The sequence below is a fragment of the Carya illinoinensis genome, chromosome 15 (genome assembly GCF_018687715.1).
Source record: "Carya illinoinensis cultivar Pawnee chromosome 15, C.illinoinensisPawnee_v1, whole genome shotgun sequence".
NCBI lineage: Eukaryota > Viridiplantae > Streptophyta > Magnoliopsida > Fagales > Juglandaceae > Carya > Carya illinoinensis.
Genome location: NC_056766.1, coordinates 16110255 through 16132386, shown reverse-complemented (window position 1 = coordinate 16132386; position 22132 = coordinate 16110255). Strand labels below are relative to the sequence as shown.

Sequence of the window (22132 nt, the reverse complement as noted above, 5' to 3'; positions counted from 1 at the left end):
AATTAACAAGACCCACAACAAAAGGAATAAATGTTCAATTCGTTGCCTATTAAACTGGATCTCAGTAAAACAAGTGGTATAACGGTTATCACAGTTACAAGATAATCATAGGGCAAAACAATTATCACAATCTCAAAAAAAAAAAAAATAAATAAATAAAAAATAAATAAATTCATCGTTCAAAATCTGAAAGACGTCTTAAAATTCTTCTAAACTATGAAAACTTTCTACTAGCTCCATCTAAATTCTTGACTCTCGAGTGATGAATGTTAGGTACAAATTTCTAATTGACAAATCTTGTATAAATCATTTATAAAAAAATAAATCTCAGTAATAAAGAATAGATATGATAGTTGAATTCGTGAATGCACAAGTGTAGGATAATCAATTTGAAAAAATAAATAAATAAAAGATCCACATAAAAAGAAATGTATTTTTTAATAACGAACTCCTCTTTTTCAAGCGACTATACGACATTTGCAAATTCCATACCTGTAGCATACTCGAATAATTTTTTTACACTTTTTCAAAATGTGATCTACTTTTTTACAAAAACCTGAAACTTGTCTATTTTGAACTTATACAAATCAAAAAATACATCCGCAAATTTTTATATTTGAATATATAAGTTTTTAAAAAACCCAAAATTTTGACTTGCACAAGCATCTATTGATTTCTGAAAAACTAAAAAAGTTGCCCCTTTTTCAAAACTAAAAGGTGTATTTTTAATCCCTTAATATTTGTAATTTTTATATCCTTCCTAGTTATCTTCAATCAATTTTTTCGTCCATAAAAAATACATGAACAGGAAATATGATATGATTTTATTTTATTCAAATTTAAAACTTTAACATGACCAACTATCAAGTTTCATAAAATAAAATTGCTTCACAATAATAATAATAATCAACAAAGCGCATCTAATATATACATATACACACAGATATACAAATGTACACACAAAATCATCATTGAATAAATCCAGCCCCCAGCCACAACACCCCCCCGCCCCGGGGCGCTCCCCCAAAAGTTAAAATTCTTCTTCCGCCACAATCTTCAACTGTTGTGACCCTCGGCTCTCGATCCCCTCCCCGTAAATTGCTACTGTAAAACAATTTCTCATACATACAGGTTGAAGCAGGTTGAGTGGAATGATGATCTCCTGTAATTGAAGGGACATGACAGGGGAGGCCACAAGGACACAACCCATTACCAAAAGAGCAGGAATAACCCATTAACTTCGTTCTAGACAGAAACTCCATATAGTATTACATATAGTATTACATAATAAGTAAACTTCACCCAACTTGAACTAATAATGAACAGCCATCTTTTAAAGCAGATATGCTAGTCAAAAAGGGAAAAAGAAAACTTCCGGTCATTGGAAATATTGATCAGACGGGGATTGCCAAGCCTTTTTTTGCCATACTATCCAAGACATCATTGAGAGCCTGACACAGGCCTACAATCTGCAATCAATGGAAAGAACAAAACTAAGAGCTGCTGAAAGGGAAACTTATGAGAGCTACTTATCAGCCAATATTGTATTTCTGGACCTATAGCTGCTTTATGCTGCCACACCATTGTATAATTTTCACTTTCATTCGGAGGCTTATGAATTCAGGGGAGGGTTAAGGGGTTGCTTACATGTTGAAATAATTTGAGCAGGCAACTTCTAAAATTGAGGTCTGTGTGCATCTTTGTTGCATTACATATTTAGTGATTTTTAGGTCAACTAGTGAGATATATTCAACCAAAGCAGGGGAATCACCTGTTGATCCCACTGTTGCAGCTCTTCAGTGTCATCTTCAAAATGTATGACAGCTTCCACCTGATAAAAAAACTTTTCAGATAGATGCCATCCAACAAGAAATTTAACAAATTTGAATTTAGCCCATGGAACAAATTGGGGAAAAAATGGTATCCTCAAAACTGATGTGACTTGAGTTCAGTAAAATATTCTAGTCCAATTCCGGGTGATTCATTTGAAAAAAAAAAAAAAACTGGTTTGCTGTAAGAACAAGATGGAAAAGGGCCAAAAATAATTCTAGTCCAATTCTACTATTTTCAATTCTTTGGTATAAACATGTTTGCAATCAAACATCCCTATAATTGAAGCACTTAATAGCTGTAAAGATAATTTCTTCCCTCTGAAGCCAGAAGCAATTATTCTACCTGATCAATCGATCCCCTCATCCTATCTTCATAAATCATTCTTGATGCTATCTTCTCAGCCTGCAAGTAAATATTTTGGCTTTCAAGAAAAATGGACCACAATGCACTGTTCAAAGTGTATACAATCAGAGAGAGACAGAGAGAGAGATTATAAAAGGAGTGTTGATATATACATGGGGAGGTTACATGGAATGCGCAGGGACAGGGCAAATTTTTTGCACTGTTCATGCACAGTTGTGTACAAAACATTTCCCTTATAAAGGCACGTATCTAACACCATCGGATTTCAGTGTAATCCTGGAAGCTCTAGAGGAGTAACATTGGAATGTCCCAAAGTAAATAAAATATATCAATGACACAAATGCTCTAAACAAGCAGCACCAGAATAAAGCTCAACTACAAGGGTTTTTAAGAGGCCAAGATACGGTTCTGTTAACTGTATGTAATTTTTTCAATAAGTAAATTCATTTTATTAAAGCACAAAGGAACACAACCCTAGTATACAAGATGTATACAGAGATAACCCCTTTAATGATTACAAGAACAGCAAAAACCCAAAAATTCAAAACAATGAGAGATACTATATGCCTCTATCCATCTATAAAGTGATTTGACCAACATATTCTTTAGCTTTACCGTTCACTATGTCCACTACATACCAGAAACAAGGAATTTGAAAACAGTAACAAAACAGCCTTCATGTTGGTAAACAGGAACGTACCTTGTGAGGAGCAATGCCCAGCAAGGTGCCTAATTCATCAAAACTATGCCAGAAACATGAAAAAGAAAAATTTTATTTAATTGTCTGCAACAACACAGGTAAAGAAAAACTAATAGCAATATTTTTGACCTTATATTCGTGTAAAGTTTGCTTGCACTCAAAAGATTATGCTCAATCATAGCACGATCCAATACAGTAAAATTGTCTGGCAGAAGTGCTTTCTGCGGAAACAAATTATAGAAGACAAATGCATTATGGCTTATGACCATCGTAAATGCTTCAAATGTGACTTGAATAATAAAAAAAGAAAAAAGCAAAATTGGCCATAACTTGATGTGCTTTTAATTCCTCAGCAAAGGCGTCAATTTCAGGCTTTCTCAAAATTCTCTCCAGATACACCTAGTATAAACAGCCTCCAAATTAAATTTGACATCATAATGTTAAATAAGAAATCATGAGAAAAAGGGCAAACATCATGCAATATTCTATAAGTGGGGTGAGTGTAAGGGGGTACCTTTTGCAGTATAGGATAAATTTTCAATTTTGAACACCGTTCATCCTGAACATATCCCAGGATACCAATTAAATAGTGGAAAAGATTTGACAAAATGCAACTAATGCTCATCAATAGGGGGTGTTTACTTTGTACAAAGTTGCAAGAACACGAGAACGTTGAGGACCTGCAGCTGCCAAAATCGTACATGTCACAGCAGCAGAAAGAGCTTGCTCCAATGCTTCCTCATCAATCTCCCTGAATAGAGAACAATAAACCTTTTATGAGCTACAATTCCAGTGCCAAAGAGCAAAAAGGAGTGGGGGAGAGAAAGTACTCCACTGGTCCAAAGACAATCATATATAAGATTTGATTCGAATGTTTTATTCCAGACCAAACCTGTTTAAGAAGTGATCCATATGTAGTAGTATCATATTCTACTTAAAGAAAACTTGATTCTTTCCCCAATCACTCTACAGGGCTTAACCATGCCTTTGCTATCCGAAATTTTTCTCCTTTTGAAGGTATAGTTGGGAGCAGAATGACTTTCACTAATTCAAACAGTTTTTAGTTTTATAAGTAGAAAAAAAAAATTGAGCTAATTGAAGAAGTACCCCTAAATACAAGTAATTGTATCTTAAGATAAGCATCTGAAATATTAAAGTAGAAATTTGCACACAAGTTCAATGCAATAGCAATTATATTAAAAAAATCAATGCAATAGGACCAAGATAATTAAGCAAATGCATATTCAACATTAGCAATATTACTCAACTCTTTTTTTGATCAGTACTCAACTCTTCTTCTTAACATGAAGCTAACCCATGATTTAACATTGTTAACTTATGACCAACATCAGTACTATTGTCAATGCCACAAAATGCATGATTTAACATTGTTAAAATCAGATATATAACATTTGAATTGTGATTAAGTTTGGTCAGTCGTGAAGCTTAACTCATTGAAAAGTGATAATCCTTAGTGTACAAAGGATAAAGAAGAGTTTGACAGGATTATAATACATAGGTAAAATCCAAAAACACGTACTCATCTCCTATTTTCCGCTTTTCAATTTGGGATATGCTATAATATCGCAATGCTGCTTCCAAGAACTTCCTCTTCAAATCTAGAATCCTCGCATGACAGACCTGAAAATGAATAAAAGAAAAAGAAATAAATTTAGCAGAATGCTAAAGAATGCAGCCTTTAACATAATTACCTTCACTGATATACAAATAAAGTCAAACCTTATGCTGCCAATTCAAAACTTCATGTTGACTATTGCTAACCAAAAATGAAGCCTTATTAATAAAAGCTTCCGCATTGACAGCATCATCGTCCTGTGACATAAGCACGCAACAATAGTCAACGACAGTAAGACTCAAATTCCTTATTCAAGCAATCCAACCATGAACAAAGTGCATCACTGGAAGGTAGATGCTGCATAAGAAATGAAAGTCAACAACTGAACAACATCAGCAAGTTCGAGACAAGATTAACCAACCTAAATGCTGATCTAGTACTGACATGAAATTGTGCAGGGGAAATTTCATCCATACCTGGATTTAAGAGGCCACCCATATTGGCATATTTTTTAATAAGTAACTATGCATATAGAGATTTAATCGGTCTATCTTGTGAAAGGGCCATATGTCAACTACTTGTTAAATACACCAATGCCTCTACTCCATACTGATATTTACCAAGATTTCCATATGAGACATCAGTTTAGATTGAATATGAATGGAAGAACAAGCACCCACAAACTTAATTCTAGCGTCTTTCAGCCAGTTATATTATATACAGCTATTTTTGTTTAAGATGAATACCAAAGTAACAGTTATCAATGCTATTCCACCCGACTCCAAGCACCAAGTATGTGAACTCTCTCCTTGGAGCTTCTAAGACACACACACCCACCTCTTAACCCACAACACACACATTTGAAGATCCATTTTTGCAACATTCTTCTCACACTTCAACCCGAATCTCATCTGAGTAGCTCAACTACTTTGCTTTCCGGTCAAGTAATAACTTAAGATTTGAGAGAGACTCATGAGGGTAATGCTCATCTGACACGTTCATTCTAGGCAAAATCATCTTGAATGAATTCCATGTTGAGATCAAGAAGAAAGCTTTGCCAAGTTGTGGAGGAGTTAGCCGCAGTGAGGTTGAGTGAGATAGTGGTTGCCGACAATGAGGTTGAGTAAGATAGAAAGAGAGGAGAAACGGAGTTGAAGTTAGGAGAATGCTGGATCCCGTTTAATGAAGGCCGGGATTTGGGGACGAGGGGTTTGGATTTTGGGAGAGATCGGAATTTAAGGCAGGGAAATGAGATCTAATTTTGATTCTTGCACATTTTGTATATTTTTAATAAAAAATGATCTAGCATCTGCCATGTCAGTTGGAGTGTGGTGTGTAGTTAAAAAGAGGCTTCAGTATAGAAGAGCTCCACACACACACACACCCCTCTCTTAACACACCTACCAACAGCATTGTCAATAGAAAAAACTTCCAGTGAAGCCAATGTGTAAAATTCATTTCAGTATTACCAATTAGTAAAATCTTCTTGATCTAATGATAATGCTGGCAGAATAAAGTTAATACCTCAAGATAAAGACGAGCAATTTGGACACATTTTGACAACCTGAATGTATCATCAATCACTCTGAAGAGGCATCCAAAGCAAAAGGAAGAAATGTTACCAAGACGATTATGTGCAGAAAAGACACCATATATACCCGCCTTGAGCACACTTAGAAAACCAAAAACATATTTTTTTTTTTCCGAAAAAAATTATAAATTAACAATTAACAAAGGATCATACTCTCAGACCTCATTCCAGAATCTAGATCAATGCCACTGAGCATCTGAGCTGCTTTAGACCATTGCTCCTCGGATTCATATAACTCAGCAAGTTTCTCCCTGATAACTAACACCTGTACCTCATACAGACAGATAGCATCAAAACGAACTCAATTCCCAAATAGACTGGAACAGCGTAGCTTGTAGACGATCATGAATGATATTTATACTTTCCAATCACGATACAATAAACTAAGCAGCCAGGGAAACCAGCACAGGACACCACGAGGGAAAGCAAGCACATAAGAGAAACACATTTCAAATAATATTTTTGTACAGGTAACACATTCCAAATAATAAAAAAGAAGTATGGAAGGATTACACGGGCACGTGTATTAAACCCTCAGGAAAAGCTAAGGCAACGCACATAAGGGTCCTTCTATTTTAACATCTGAGAATATGTAATCAACCACTTGGCACCCACATAACCATAAGACCACGAATACAAATTGTAAGATAGTAATCATATTTTCTTCTCGCAAAAGATATTTCCTCACTCATCAAATAAAGGACTTTTTTTAATTTTCTGAAAGTGCTGTATAAGAGTTTCCAGGGCCAAAATTCAAGAATTCTTCCATGGCATAAGGCGAAACGAACCTGTTCTTCGAACGAAACGACCCGTGGCTGAATCTGTGCAAGGGTATAATGCGCAATCTCCTTTTGGGCCTCAGGCTCCAATTTCCCCAATTCCTGTGCAAAACTCTGCAAAAGCTGCCGCGATACGACCAATGGAACGTCGTCGGATAAAACTGTAATACAATAGTGCTTTAGTGCTTGAAATAAAAATAAATTATACAAAAACAAAAAATTTCGATCGAGAAAGAAAGTTAGCTGTGATCGATGAATTTCTTGGCCTGAACAACGTCATTGGAGGAAATCACAGTGGCCAGAATGTGTTTGTACTGCTCGATCTTCCGCCTCTGGTCTGTGATAGCAGAGGCGCTGGCGAAGGCACTCTCCATGGAAGTTCGAGTTCTTCTTCTAGGTTCAGTCTGATTATTCTTTCTCCGTTCAAGGACGGAACCCTAAACCCTGAAATTCCTTGAATGAAATCCTTGGCAGTTAGCTCCACTGCTGCTGCGCAAGTCCCAGAGGCTCTTGCGGATAACCTGCAGCGTCACCTCACAGCGAAACGACGATACACGTCATGCCAACCCTTAACTCGGCCGGTACTTGAGAATCAGAAAGGTAAAAATCGGTCCGATCCGGTTTTCCCTGGGCAGGGCCGGGCAGAACATTTATAAGAACTGGACCGGATCGGTCTTTTCTTTTTCAAATAAATTAATAAAAAGATTTATTAAAATTAAAAAAATATTAATGTAGATTAAGTAACTATCTCATTAAAATACTTTATATGCTCAATAATAATAAATTAGATAAAAATTATATAATTAATTTATATAATTATTATATAAAAATAATATATTAAATTATTAAAAATATTTTTAAAAATTATAGAAGAGTTTGATCCATTCGATCTGATTCTATTTAAAATTTATAGATCTCGAGACCAGATCGAATGATTTCGGTCCACAATTTATTGAACCAAGACCGATCGGTCTACAACTCGATTCGGTTCAGTCCAAAATTTATAGCCCTTGAGACTGGACCGAACGACCTTGGTCTGGACCGAATGGTCGGTGCTTGTGGATTTTTTGGATCCAGACTGACTGGCTTACACAATATACCCATAAATGAAATGAGATAAAAATTAAAAGTTAAATAAAATAATATTATAATATAATTTTTTATTTTAAGATTTGAAAAAATTAAATTATTTATTTTATTTAATGTAAAAGTTTTAAAAAATTGTAATGATTTATGAGCATCTCACCTTAATAACCAAACCGGGCCTTAATTACCTTGTTTCTCCCCCTTTTATCTTCATGTTCTAAAGCTGACAACTAGAAAATTTTTCCTATAAATAAAGAGAGAGATATAAAGAAAAATATTTTAATTATAAAAAATGTTATAAAATTAAATTTACGAATTAACATAATTTGATATGATATTTTAAAATATAAAATTATTGTTATTATAAAATAAATTTAATATATTATATGAAAATACATCAATTTATGAATTTAAATTTTTTTGTAGTCTTTTTATTGCAACACCATAGTTGTTGATATGAAGAAATGGAACATCAATTTATATATATATATATATATATATATATAAACGATGCGTTTCATAGATATTGCGTCCAACACAACCTCATGAAACGGTGCATTTCAATGGAAAAAAAAAAAGCCTACGCCGATTACAGAACCCCAATCCCCCTGATGAATCTTGCGACCCTTTCAATATAAACACAGCTGCTAGTACAACCCGTCTTCTTCAACGTCGAAAACGCTGATTGCTGCAAAAGTAAGCACAGGGAAAACAGAGCTTCCAAAGGTCGCCCTTTGTAACCACTACAGCCTCCACCCATTTTTCTGCTCCCTTTTAACTGCTACGGGCTCTGCAACTTACTCTACCTATATCTCCTCTTAAGGTTGTACACATATGCATAAGTTCTCTCAATATATTTCTACATCTCTATGCATCCAAGCGTGAATTATTTTCGCTTTCATTCTCGCTCGTCATGTTTGTTATTCGCCGAGTATGTACTGGTTTCCAGTTCCTTTTTGTCTAACTTTCACTTCACTTTTTAGATTAGTTTTTCATATTTTTTGGTTTCTAAGATATTCACTTTTGTAGCCGAATTTGGCTTAAACATGCAATCGTTTGAATCAGATGGGAAAAAGTCACCCAAATGGGACAAAAATATTGTGAATTTGAAACCGGCTTTACTTCGTATATGTTTGTTGCTCAAGTTGTGGATGATTTAAATAGATTTCAGACTAAAACAGGATGTGTGCCACAAGTAAACATTCAGATAGTTAGAAATATTATGCACTTGAAAACATTTAGATTTAAATCTTTTTATGTTTATCTTATGCTACCATAGAATTTCATTCAAGTTGTGTCAATTTGAATATTGCATTTTACTCAAAACACCTGATTTTATAAGCTATAAGCTGTCTTTTTCCTTTCTGTGGTGGTCAAAGGATGTTAGTTATTTGCTATTAGCGTACCGATTTACAATGGCTTAATCTTACTTAATGTCTGATCTTGGCCTATGTCACAATCATTTTCCCAGCTTTTTGAAATCATTTCTTTTCCAGTACTAGTGATATTTCTACCCTGAAATTGTTTGCAAGTCCATCATTGCTAATTTTGTTAACCCGTGTGGGCACCTCTTCCACCTCAAGTGTATTGACCCATGGCTGCGTCTGCACGCCACCTGTCTGGTTTGTAGAACATCTCCAATGCCAACACCTGTCTCGACACCTCTGGCCGAGGTGGTTCCATTGGCAAGCAGGAGGGATTGATGGCTGGACTGAGATCAGGACATTCGAAAATTTCTCTCTTTTTCTGACATTTGTATACACTGGAGAGGAATGGATACCAAGAACCTGACTACATTAACAAGGTGGCCGCTTATTAAATCCAAACAAAATCTGCAGATTACTCACCTCAAAGATACGGATCTTTTTACTGTAAGAATTGCATCACATACTCTCACCTTCTCTTCTTCTTCTTCTTCTTTCTATCTATTTATTTGTTTATTTTAAGCATGTGTTTTTTAATGTATGCACTTATGTATAAGCACGTGAGCTTGATTTACTTTTGTGGGTTGGGCGTGATTTGTGTTCCAGGGCAAGAAGGATGCGATCTCATGTTAGTTTTTATCAATTTTAGCTCTCTTAATTATATACTCACTTCCATAAATCTCCATAATCATTTGAACTTTTTGAAAGATATTTGGCAATGGATTCTTGAAGTTATCGTGGGATGGTGATTGAAAGGGAGGAAGCTGCTTGGTGTTCCATTTTACTTTTTATTTTTTCACTATTAAAATTACACCCATTTGCAATTTTTGAGCCCACTAATCAATAAATTTCAAATTTGGGAAGTGTTTTTGGGATGTGGTAATTGTACGAGGATATTGATTGTAGGAGCCGGTGAAAACGGACCCGTAGAAGCTTATTCAGTTTATTTGTCGAATGAATTGAAATGTAACACCCCATTCCTGTAGGATACCTGGTAAAGAGATTCATATCCTGAAATACCTCATTTATTGAAAACATTAACTAAACTGAATATAACTGTTTTTTAAACAAAAAAATGAAAACGTAAAGTAAAAACATAAACTTAACCTACGAGTAACTTTTTATCCAAAAATTGTAAAAGAAAACCAAGTCCTTGCACTGATCTACTCCTGGTCCTCCAGCTTTACGTCCTCACAATCATTATCTGTGATAGTTAAACATAGGAGAAAACAAAGAAACAAACAAAAAATGAGCGAATACTCAGTAAATAGCACATTATACCGTAAAATATAACTTAGCTTAGACTTAATTTTTTTTGAAAGACTCTTTAGACAAACATATATAATTCACAGATTTTCATAGCATGTCTATTCATCATCAACATGAGCGGAAACATACATAATCATGACAAACATATAACGTGAATGCATAAATTACTTGCTTATCTTGTTTTTCACTTATTATATGGTGAACCACGCTTGAGTCTGTGACACCCTATAATTTGTCATAACATGGGGTGAAACACGCTTGAGTCCGTGTTTCACTTAACATAAGGTGAACTGCGCTTGAGTCCGTGACACCGCATAACATAACTTGTGGTGAACATGCTTAGGTCCGTGTCACCCTTAACATAACTTGTGATGAACACTCTTAGATCCGTGTCATCCTTAACATAACTTGTGATGAACATGCTTAGGTCTGTGTCATCGTTAACATATCTTGTGATGAACACACTTAGGTCAGTGTCATCCTTAATATAACTTGTGATGAACACGCTTAAGTCCGTGTCATCCTTAACATAACTTAGAGTGAAACATGTTTAGGTCCGCGTTTCACATAACTTATGGTGAACCATGCTTAGGTCCCGTGGCACTGTCTTAACATAGCTTGTGGTGAACACGCTTAGGTCCGTGTCACCCTTAAACATCTTATCTTTCTTAATGCGTAAGAACTTATTGAATATCATGGCATATACTGGTAGATGGCATAAGGTGGCATATTCTTGTACATGGCATATTCTTATACATGGTATAATATGATCTGAACATAAACATTCCATGGCATACATGATTTGAGTTCTATATGGACTTTGCATAATATACTTGATCTAAATACTTCATGACATTACATAGCATATATGATTTAATCACTACATGAACATGGCATACATAATCTTAAAATCTATCTTAAAACTTATCTCAAAATAATAGTAATAATAATAATAGTAATAGTAATAATAATAATAATAATAATAAAATTACTCTTTTGGTGTCTGGATGTTACATGAAATGATCTCATTAGTGTTGTATAAGGCATGTAAATTGTAATTATTCCGAAGATTTCTTGGAGTGGAGTTGAATGGACGGGTGGCTGCTGGCAGGATCAGAAAGAAAAAGGCAGTCCTAGGATACATGGTGGTTTACCTTTTATTTCCATTGACTAGTTGTTTTGAGTTTTACTGGTTGTAATATCTCTGCCATCTTTAAGATATCCAGGTGCAAAATTTGTTCGCATCTGCTGAATTGAAGGCATTTATTAAAGCTGCAGAGTCTATTGGATTTGTCCACCAAGGGAGTCTTGGTCCAGCAAAAAGTGAGGCTTATAGAGATAATGATCAAATCTCTGTGAATGATCCTGTTCTTGCAGAAACCATATGGATGTCTGGACTACACACTGTTTTCTGACATTAACATTTGAGGAAAGGTTGCTATTGGCTTGAATTCAAATATTAGGTTCTACAGGTTGGTTGAAATATTTATATATGACCATATAAAAATACATAGCTAACTAGTTTATAAGGAGAATCTTATTGTCAGGGTTCATAATTTATTTCAATCTATGAAGACAGTGGGGTGTATGAAGGACTGTTATGGATGCTGAACAGACGATTTATATCACTTACACTTTTTGTTTATTATTCTTCTTCTATGGAAAAGGACTATCCAAAGGCCCAAAATCCTGTTGCCCCATGCACCTTGAAACTTCAGTTTATTGTGTATGCTTTGGTCTTTCAGGTACGAGGTTGGTCAGCGCTTCGGACGACATATTGATGAAAGTGTTGATCTTGGAGAGGGAAAATGCACCCATTATACCTTGTTAATATATTTAAGTGGTGGCTTTAAACTTAAAGCAAAAAATGACTCGAGTAGCACCAAGGATTCTTCTTCAGAGCCTATAGTTGGAGGAGAGACTGTCTTCTATCGTTCAAGGAACGAGGTTGTGGCTGAGGTAAGTTCCTTTTTGGTCCTTAAATTTCTTGGTCACTGAGAACTTACTTATCCCTTTCATTAGTTTTTCAGCTGAAGTTTGTGAATTTTTGTTGCCCATTAATGTAAGTTGAACTTTGAAGGTGGCTCCTACTGAAGCGATGGCTCTCCTACACATTCATGGGGATAAGTGTATGTTGCATGAAGTGCATAATGTAAGGGTGTTAAGTATGTTGTTCGCTCGGATGTAGCCTTTGCCTGATGAGTGTGGTCTCTTAGATTTAGCAGGCTTGGTAAGTTTCTCAGTTGATGGCTATATGTCATTGCTTAGCTTTCTGTTATGCGCCCATTTCTTTTATCCTTGTATTGGCACACAAATTTTGTTTTTGGTTGACTGATGCCATAATCCCTGATAAGTTGCAAAAACCAAAAAAGGAAAAAAAAAAAAAAAAAAAAGGAAAAAGTAAAAAAGAAAAAAAAGAAAAAAAAGTTTTCCTTACCTAAACCACTTGTTACATTTGATTTTATAATGGTCTTAAAAACGACTCTCTTGTCAACTTTATAGTTACAAGCGTCTTGAGCATCAATATAGACTCTGGAGGCTGTTCCCTTATTTTGATTTTAGAGAGAAGCAAAGCATTTGGGACTGCCTTTTCTGATAAGTGAAGACAAATTCCATCCTATCCCCCTCCATGCCACAAGAAGAAAAAACAACACAGGTCACAGGGAGTGCAAGAAGAATAGTTGAGCTTTAAAACTATCTAGGAAGACAGAGAGTCAGGAATGCAGTCTTTCAGACAAAATTTTGGCTGGAATTTAAATTGAAGGTTGAGAATGAAAGAAAACAATGAGTTGCTTCCTCAAGTAGCTTCTCTTTTCCCCATTTCTCGTAAATAAAATATATACAATGTTTATATTGTGTGTACTTGGAGATCTTTGAAGATATATACTCTACTGTGAGGCTGAAGCTGACTTAGAATTTGGTAAACTTTGTACAGAATCTACAGATTCTTATGTTGTGGCCTTTAGCATTTAAAACTTGTGGTTCTAGAGTTCTTTTTTTAATGGTAGGATGGCTGTTTGGATGTGTAGATCGTTTATGAGTTAAATTGGTTGAAAATTTGAGGGCCATCTGGCTGATCTTTCAAAATGTTGGATGCTGATGCCTGCTTCAGAAGATAAAAATTTGATCATAGGTTTTGATGGGTTGGTGATGGCAAAAGTTTAGGGGAAACTTTATTTTTTGGATAGGTTTTTAAAGGTGCAAGAGAAAAGGGTAGGCTTTAGGGAGAACGTGAGAGAAGCAAACCTAAGGGATTGCTGAAGCACCGGCAAACTAAGGGAAAACTTAAGCACACTAGGAGTCCAACTTATAAAAAAAAAAAAAAAAAAAAAAAACCGTACTAGGAGTTCAGGGGAATAGGACTAAGTCACAGTTTAGAAAGTCAAATACGACCCTAATGCATGAACTTATTCACACCTGTAAAGCTTTCACATACTCCTTGGAAACTCTATGCTGGATATTATCACTAAAAGTATAAAGTTAATGCAAGATTAGTACGAATTTTTATTTTTCCCCTGCTCATAAAAATGCAAACGACTCCCAGTTTTGCATCTGCACATAATTTTAGATTTTTATAAATTTAATGCAAGATTTGTATGAAAGGTATAATAGCTGCTCTTTCACTTTTGGGTTCATCTTGGGATTATATCCGGTATTTTTGTACATTTTCGAGGTTTGTTGGTATCGTTGCAAATGAAGGCAAATATGACAATAAAGATGATCACTATATGTGTGGAACCATTTTCTTGGGCAACTTGTTCAAATGATAGGCACAATATGGTTTTATTCTCTCTTTTGATATATAACTTTTCATTATAACAGCTCTTTTATCGTGGTTTCCCCAAAATGAACTTTATTGTATTGCATCATCATCGCTCTAATATTAAAATCATGTTTCTCAGGTGTGGATGCCAAGTTTCTACTGTTGAATTGGCCAACACAGCAAGCTGAAGCTATTAGTGAATATCTGTATGGCTCTTTTAAATCTATGAAGATGGCTCCCAAAGAAATATCTTTATCTGTTGTCCGTTCTGTTTGCTGGCAAATAGTAGCAATGTGAATTCTCCATATGCTCTGCTCGTACATTTCCCATTATTCCTATGCAAAATGAGCATTTTCATAGATCTATCTGTCTCAGGTATATCAAGACCTCCATTACAAATTTATAGTTCTTTGATATTAGGCATTGCTAATATGCTCAGATTCGAAGCAGGTGTTCTCCCAATACAGGTTGTGTATTTGTGTGCAAATCCATGCACATTTGGTCAGGCATTTGGTTGAGAAGGATTCGTAGACCTCTTATGAAGATGGGCGTGATGTAAATGATATGAACAAGATCATGCTTTCTCGGAAATGTCTTTTAGACTTCGTACATAGGTGCAACAATGTGAGGTCCTTCATGCAAATCCATGCACAATTATTAACATCCGGTTTCATTTGTGATCAGTTGGTTGTTAACAGAGTTGCAGAGTTCTTCGGAAAATTTGCAGATTTTGGTGAATATGGTTGTGATCTTTTAAAGCAAATTGATTGGAGCATAAGTTCATTCCCATTTAATTTGATGATATCAGGCTATGCTGGCAGTGACACCCCGAGGGCGGCAGTTCTGGTCTATAGACGGATGATGAGAAATGGATTTATGCCTGACATGTACACTTTTCCTGTGGTTCTGAAATCTTGTGCTAAGTTTTTGGGGATTGGGGAGGGTAGACAGGTTCATGGGGTGGTTGTAAAAATGGGGGTTTTGAGCGATCTAGTTGTGCAAAACTCGCTTGTCCATTTCTACGGTGGCTTTGGTGATTTTCGTGTTGCCAGTATGGTGTTTGATGACATGCATGTGAGAGATGTGGTGTCTTGGAGTTGCTTGATATCTGGGTATGTGAGGGCAGGGTTATTTGATGAGGCCATAGCTTTATTTTTGCGGATGGATGTGAAACCAAATATAGCAACGTTGGTCAGCATGCTTGTGGCTTGTGGCCGAATGAGGCATTTGAGCTTGGGGAAGGAAATTCATGGATTGATAGTTAGATGTGTAAGGGTGGATTTGGTGGTAGGCAATGCCATCATGGATATGTACGTCAAGTGTGAGTGTTTGTGTGAGGCAAAGCAGATCTTTGATGAGCTCCCCGAGATAGATATTGTATCATGGACTACTATGATTAGTGGCTTGGTGCAATGTAAACGTCCCAAAGAATCATTACAAAGGTTTCACAAAATGCTTGCATTGGGCATTGAACCTGATAGGCTTATCTTGACTAGTGTGCTGTCAGCTTGTGCCAGTCTCGGGGCTCTTGATTATGGCAGATGGATCGATGGGTATATTGATTTTAGAGACATCAAATGGGATACTCATATTGGAACAACTATGATCGACATGTATGCAAAGTGTGGCTGTGTAGAGATGGCATTATGGACTTTCAATGAGATGCCTTTTAAAAATGTCTATACGTGGAATGCCTTGCTTGGTGGTTTAGCAATGCATGGACATGGCCGTGAGGCGCTCAAACATTTTGAAGAAATGATTAAATCTGGTATGAGGCCAAATGAGGTGACATTTCTAGCCATTTTGACTGCTTGTTGCCATTCTGGCTTGGTTGATGAAGGTCGCAGGTGCTTTCATCAAATGATAAGTCAACAACATAATCTTTCTCCAAGGTTAGAACACTATGGATGCATGGTTGATATGCTCTGCAGGGCTCAACTCCTGGATGAAGCTCGGGAGCTGATAAAAACTATGCCCATGCCACCTGATGTGCTGATATGGGGAGCTCTTCTTAGTGGTTGCAAGGCCAGTGGGGCTGTTGAACTCTCTCAAGAAATATTAGACAGCCTCCTGGAACTGGAGTCTCAAGATAGTGGGGTATACGTGCTTCTTTCCAACATACATGCTACTGATCAAAGATGGCCTGAAGTATCGAGAATACGGAGGTTGATGAAGGAGAAGGGTATAAAAAAAGCCCCTGGATCAAGTGTTATAGAGGTGGATGGTAAGGTTCATGAATTCTTTGCTGGAGAGGCTAGCCACCCTCAAAATGAGGATCTTCATTATTTTTTAAATATCCTTTCAAGTAATCTCTATCTTGAAGGGCATTTTTCAGACCCATTCTAGGATAAGGTGAGTATACTTTTATTGCAAAGTTGAAGAGTCCCTTTTTTGTTTCATTTTTTGATGGAACATCCTGACAACTTCTGCCATTTTCATGTTCTCAGAAATAGTACTTTGGTGTTCCATTAAGGGACTTGTTTGATACTGCAGCCGTCATCTGATAATTTTGATAATCAATTTGACAGGCATGTATAAAAGAGCAATAGATTCGAGCACGACTTTTAATGCAAACTTTGTGTACTTTATTTAACCTCATTAATCTCTGTTTGGGCGTGTGAGAAGAAATTTGACCTCCAAGACATACATAGGAAGCCTAATGATGCATTCACATTATTGTGAGTCCTAAGTAAAAAGAGAGAAGTGTACTATTATTAAGATATATGCGGAACTATAAATATGGATGCCAATTTTATTCAGTCCTCTGTATATGTTGTGGAAATATGAATGACAATGTAATTAATTCTTGGGATAGATTGTAGCCTGATTGGTTCCAGATGCATCGTTAGCTATGGTTTAACTTTTCAAACAAGAGCCCTTTTTCTCCCTTGTAGTCATTTCATGAAAACGGATTTAGCCATTATGCTGAAGGAGCAGAATCAATATTGTAATCAATTTCTTCCAAGTTTTGCTAAACTTTGCTTTAGTATCTGATAATACAACATCTGAAACAATCAAAATGATCTAAATGTCCTCCATGCAATCTTTTTTATTATAAGTATGCCCTCCAAGCAATCTTGTATGGAAAAGGTCTTCTACTTGAGTCATTATCAGTGTATGAGTTTCCTATCCCATTTTTGGTAAGGGTTAGAATCTGAAAGTGTTGGATTCTGATCATGCAGGTTGAAGTACTAGGTGAAAACTAAATGTTCTTGTAAGTATTAAATCAATTTGTTAATAAGAGATCTGGTGCATACTTGGTCAGCTGAAAAGATATACCATGATTTCCAGAGGCAACTTCCATGCCCATAAAATACAAGAAAGGTACTCGATGGAAGTTCTTGGCCAGAAGTATCTTATCACCTGAAAATCTTCTTCTCATCTCCCATGGTCATAAAGTCATTCCACATACAGGAACAATGGTGGTGATATTATCTATTTGATTGGATATAGCAATGCATCTCTGGAAGACCAAGCAGTGAAAGTAAACTGTATCTGCATTGAGCTAAATTTGTGGAGATTGTTACGATCATCGAAAACATTACATCATTTTTCAAACAATATCCCCAAGTTCTGTACTTAAGGTTGTACCAACATCTTATTGTAGAAGGACCTTGGAGCAACCTGCGCAACTTGAGACAGAACGACCTGTGACTAAGTTTAGTGGCTAAATTCGTTCAGATAGAATTAAGTATTTCATGCTCTCAACCCCTTAGGGGTTGGCTCAAGTGGTAAAGGCCTTGGACTGGTATCTCCTCTTAGGTCTAAAGTTCAAATCCCTTGAGTGCAAACAATTTCTAGGGGCCATTGGACTGAGGAATTTCCTCCTTGAATAACCCGACATGTACTTACAGATAACTCATTGCCGAGGGCCTATGCATCCATGGAATTAGCTGGGACACTGTTCCAGACACCCAGTACCAATAAAAAATAGGTATTTCAAGCTTAGGCTTTTAGGTCGAAGACTCGAAGTCATTCAGCAGTAACTATGAGTTTGGTATATTAATCTTATTTTTGGCAAAGTATGACTGCAAGGTAGCTTTCTGGTAGTGGTTTTTGCCATCCCTGGGCTGGAACTCTTGCTGGGTAATTGGCCATTGCTGATTGAATGGAATGTTATGGTTCAACTTCCATTCCAATAAAATTATGAAGGGTCATGACTATTCAACTAACTTCCATTCCAATAAACGACATTGTCTCCCTTCAACATTAAACGTCCCCGTTTGGAGATGCTACTTCTACTGCACTCCAACACTTCGACACAATCACTTCAGCGGCTTCCTTCAACACTTCCACATTTCAGCCTCTGCTCATCTTGAACTCAACCCAGTTAGGGTTCCTAACATTCTTCCCTCCTTAGAGCACCTTGCCCACAAGGTGCCGTTATTCTTCAACACTTTCTTTGTAGTTGAGGCAAGTTTCTTGTCTAAATTTTCTTGAATATTGAAAATTAATCTTGAAATATAGTAGATTAATTGTAGAGTGTAATGTAGATGATTGGAATGGTGAGAAGGTAGGCTGAAAATGGAAGAAATAGTCATAAGATTCTTAATGACATTGGTACAGAGGAAATTCGAGGTTTCCCACTCCTCCCAGAAGGCAATACAAACAAAACAGAATATTTTTTCTCCCACTCATTACACTTATTTTTCCACCAATTCCATCCCCATGAATCATTCTGATTATTCCCCCATCCATTATCTTCCGTGGCCTCATTACTCTGACCATAATTATGTTCCCAAGGATTAGTGTTGTTATCCACGACGTGGTTCAATTCCCATATCCGGAATGCTCAGCCAAGTCAGTGGTTTCTCTTGAGTCCTCTTCAGCTTCTCCCAATCCAGTGTAAGAAAATGACGAGCAGCGAATCACCCAGAACCACGGCCTCCTCATATCCATCTTCATTGAAAAGAGCCATGGGTTTCTGTACCAAGTCCAAAAACAATTCCGTATCTATGCTGGGGTTCCATTCTACTTCTTCACTATAAATATTCGGATCAGGCAATGATATGTCACAGGGAAGGCTATTAATGATATTACACTTCTTGGTTTCCACGAGTCTTTTCCATGGAACTGAGCCAATTAATGAGCATAATTTCTTTTCCCATGGAGGCAAAGATGACTGCCAAGTATCCCTAAAATTTTCAGCAAGGATAATTTCCACCAGAACAATTTTAAAGACCGTGTCGTGCATCTCTGCAGACGATTGGATATGGTATTAGGCAGGGGAAGCTGTATTACTTGGACCTGGTGTCAACGAGTTCAAGTGAGTTACGACAAGCCTTGACAGTGGATGGCTCTGAGGGTGAGAAAAAGAAATCTGAAATCTGGCTATGGCATTGGCGTCTGGGGCATGCTTCCTTTGGTTATCTGAAAAAATTACTTCCTAGTTTATTTGCTAAATTTGATATTTCTAGTTTCCGGTGTGATGTTTGTGAACTGGCAAAGAGTCATCGTGCTTCATTTCAGTTATGTTTGAATAAAAGTCCACTCCCTTTTATGGTTATACTTCTGATGTCTGTGGTCCATCCAAAGTTACTACTTTGAGTGGATCACGTTGATTTGTTACTTTTATTGATGACTGTACCAGGATGACCTGGTTGTACTTGATGACATCCAAAGGTGAAGTGTATTTGTTATTTCAGAAGTTTCATAAAATGGTTGATACTCAGTATAATGCACAGATTCAGGTTCTATGCAGTGACAATGGTGGAGAATATAAGAATTCTGAACTTCAGCAGTATTTGGAAACACACAGAATTATTCATCAAACTACTTGTTCCAATACACCCCAGCAGAACGGGGTTGCAGAGCGAAAAAATCGACACTTGTTGGAGGTTGTTCATGCATCACTAATAGAAGCTCATATGCCATTATCCTATTGGGGAGAAGCACTTAACTCTGCAGCATATTTAATCAATTGGGTGCCCTCCAGCTCTATTGACTTCCGGACATCATTCCAAGCTCTTAGTGATGCAGTTGTAGCACCAACAGTCCCAAATTGGCCTCCTCATATCTTTGGGTGTGTAGCATTTGTGCACCTTCATAAACATCACTGCAACAAGTTGACTCCTCTAGTGCTGCGATGTGTTTTTCTCGGATATGCTAATCATCAAAAGGGGTATAGATGCTATCATCCTCCAACTCAACAAATGTTTATCACAATGGATGTTGTTTTCCATGTGGACTCAATGTATTTTTCCTCTGAGCCTGAACTTCAGGGAGAGTACCAGAAGGAAATTCAGACTCTAGATTATGATGTTCTAAACTATAATTATCACCCTTCTGAGGAAAGCGAATCCCCTGAATCTGGTAACCAGGATGTGGGCAACTTGGATCTAAGTGGTATAACCTTGGATTCCAGTGGTGACAACTCACAAGCTGGACCAGTCAATCATGAAGATTAGAACGTTATTTATTGCAGGGAATGGGTGCTTGGAAATCAAGAAGATTTGATCAAGGATATTACTGCTGAGTAGCAACCAGAGAATGGTGATAAGTTACTTTCTTGTGAACACTTTTGAAATCTAATTTGTTAGATACAATGTTTTTCCTAAATATTCTTGTTCATTAAAAAAATCCCAGAAAGAGTTGGTTCATTTGTATGGTGAACCATCTTCTCTTCCTAACTCTTAAGGTTGCTATGGTATGACATAATATTGGAGAAAAAGTGCTTGGGATTTCTGAACTATACAATTGAACTTTAAAGGTACACCAGAAGTTACTAAATTCTGCAGATACTGAGAAAAACTCCCATGATTAGACTAGGAAACATGAATGGTGCTTCTGCATGATGTCAGCCGTTCAACTTAATGTGAAATGATTTGGAAGGTATTTTGCCAAGAGCAAATATGAACTTTAGAGCACGATCATCTATGACCCTTCAATGTTGTTTTGTTGCGAGCATGGCTTGAGAACAAGAAGACATGACCTAAATGAAAGAGAAAAATTGACAGTTTAATTTGCCAAAGAAAATAGATTTGGTTTTTCCAGAACTTGATATTTTCTTTAGCTTTATCAGTGACAGACAGAGACTCAACTTCAAACCTATATTTACAGTATCCACTCTTAGGTAAACTAGAAAGCATGGCATGTTCGAGGTATGTTGCCTTTATCACACACTTGACATAAAAGGTTACCTACCACTTTCACTGACAAAAGACCATAATGCAGGACTTTTCCTTTGTCTTGGGCGGGAAAGATTTGAAGCATCATTGAAGGATGTACATGATATTTAGGAGTTATATAATACTTGAAGCATGCTCTTGCCTTTTTTCCCCATCAGTGTCTGTAATTTTTTTTATCAATATAATCTAGCAAGAACTTGTCCTTCTTTGGATCTTACCTTATACTTTGCTCTAAATTCACCTATTGCATCGTCTGCCTCAATGATGGCATTTTTTTTATCTCATCTGTATTCCGATCGAAGGTTAAACTTTCATAAAGCAGGCATTGCTTTCACATAAGAAATGGGCTCAGGCTGCGATACGATAACTAAAACGATTCAGGGGACCTTGTAAGGGTGATATACAGGCAATCAGATCAGTTCGATCTATTTCTTCATCTTCCCATGAATTGTATGCTTGTAAAAAAAGGGGCAGGATTTTCTCAACTCCAATCGACTAGGCTAATTATGTTGATTCTTTTACCATATCTGGAAATACCAATACTCATTGATTCCTTATTAACACCATTTCGAATACATATGGCACATTCTTTGAGTGCCAAGTTTAAGTTTGCGTTTTCCA

The 22132-nt window shown here is 36.5% G+C and overlaps 2 protein-coding genes and 1 pseudogene across 10 annotated transcripts; 2 read left to right on the top strand and 1 right to left on the bottom strand.

The window, feature by feature from the left end:
* Positions 1-1142: 1142 nt before the first annotated feature.
* LOC122297590 (COP9 signalosome complex subunit 4-like) lies at positions 1143-7416 on the bottom strand. The gene is made up of 14 exons (XM_043107700.1): positions 7087-7416; positions 6852-7003; positions 6225-6328; positions 5997-6057; positions 4637-4729; positions 4437-4537; positions 3539-3647; positions 3411-3455; positions 3227-3295; positions 3026-3117; positions 2897-2939; positions 2176-2235; positions 1772-1831; positions 1143-1469 (listed from the first exon to the last, which is right to left on the bottom strand). Exons 1-14 carry the CDS (start codon positions 7214-7216, stop codon positions 1395-1397), a joined length of 1194 nt encoding a protein of 397 aa, XP_042963634.1. The 5' UTR covers positions 7217-7416; the 3' UTR covers positions 1143-1394.
* Positions 7417-9666: 2250 nt separating this feature from the next.
* Positions 9667-12820, top strand: LOC122295968 (annotated as a pseudogene).
* Positions 12438-21852, top strand: LOC122295967 (pentatricopeptide repeat-containing protein At4g38010-like). 9 transcript variants are annotated; one of them, XM_043105261.1, is made up of 4 exons: positions 12438-12580; positions 12702-12851; positions 14524-16736; positions 21834-21852. In XM_043105261.1, exon 3 carries the CDS (start codon positions 14949-14951, stop codon positions 16728-16730), a length of 1782 nt encoding a protein of 593 aa, XP_042961195.1. In that variant the 5' UTR covers positions 12438-12580; positions 12702-12851; positions 14524-14948; the 3' UTR covers positions 16731-16736; positions 21834-21852. The 9 variants fall into 9 exon arrangements, with proteins under 9 accessions (XP_042961195.1, XP_042961193.1, XP_042961194.1 ...); XM_043105259.1 differs by lacking the exon at positions 21834-21852 and adding an exon at positions 20075-20983; XM_043105260.1 differs by lacking the exon at positions 21834-21852 and adding an exon at positions 20069-20983.
* Positions 21853-22132: the final 280 nt, after the last annotated feature.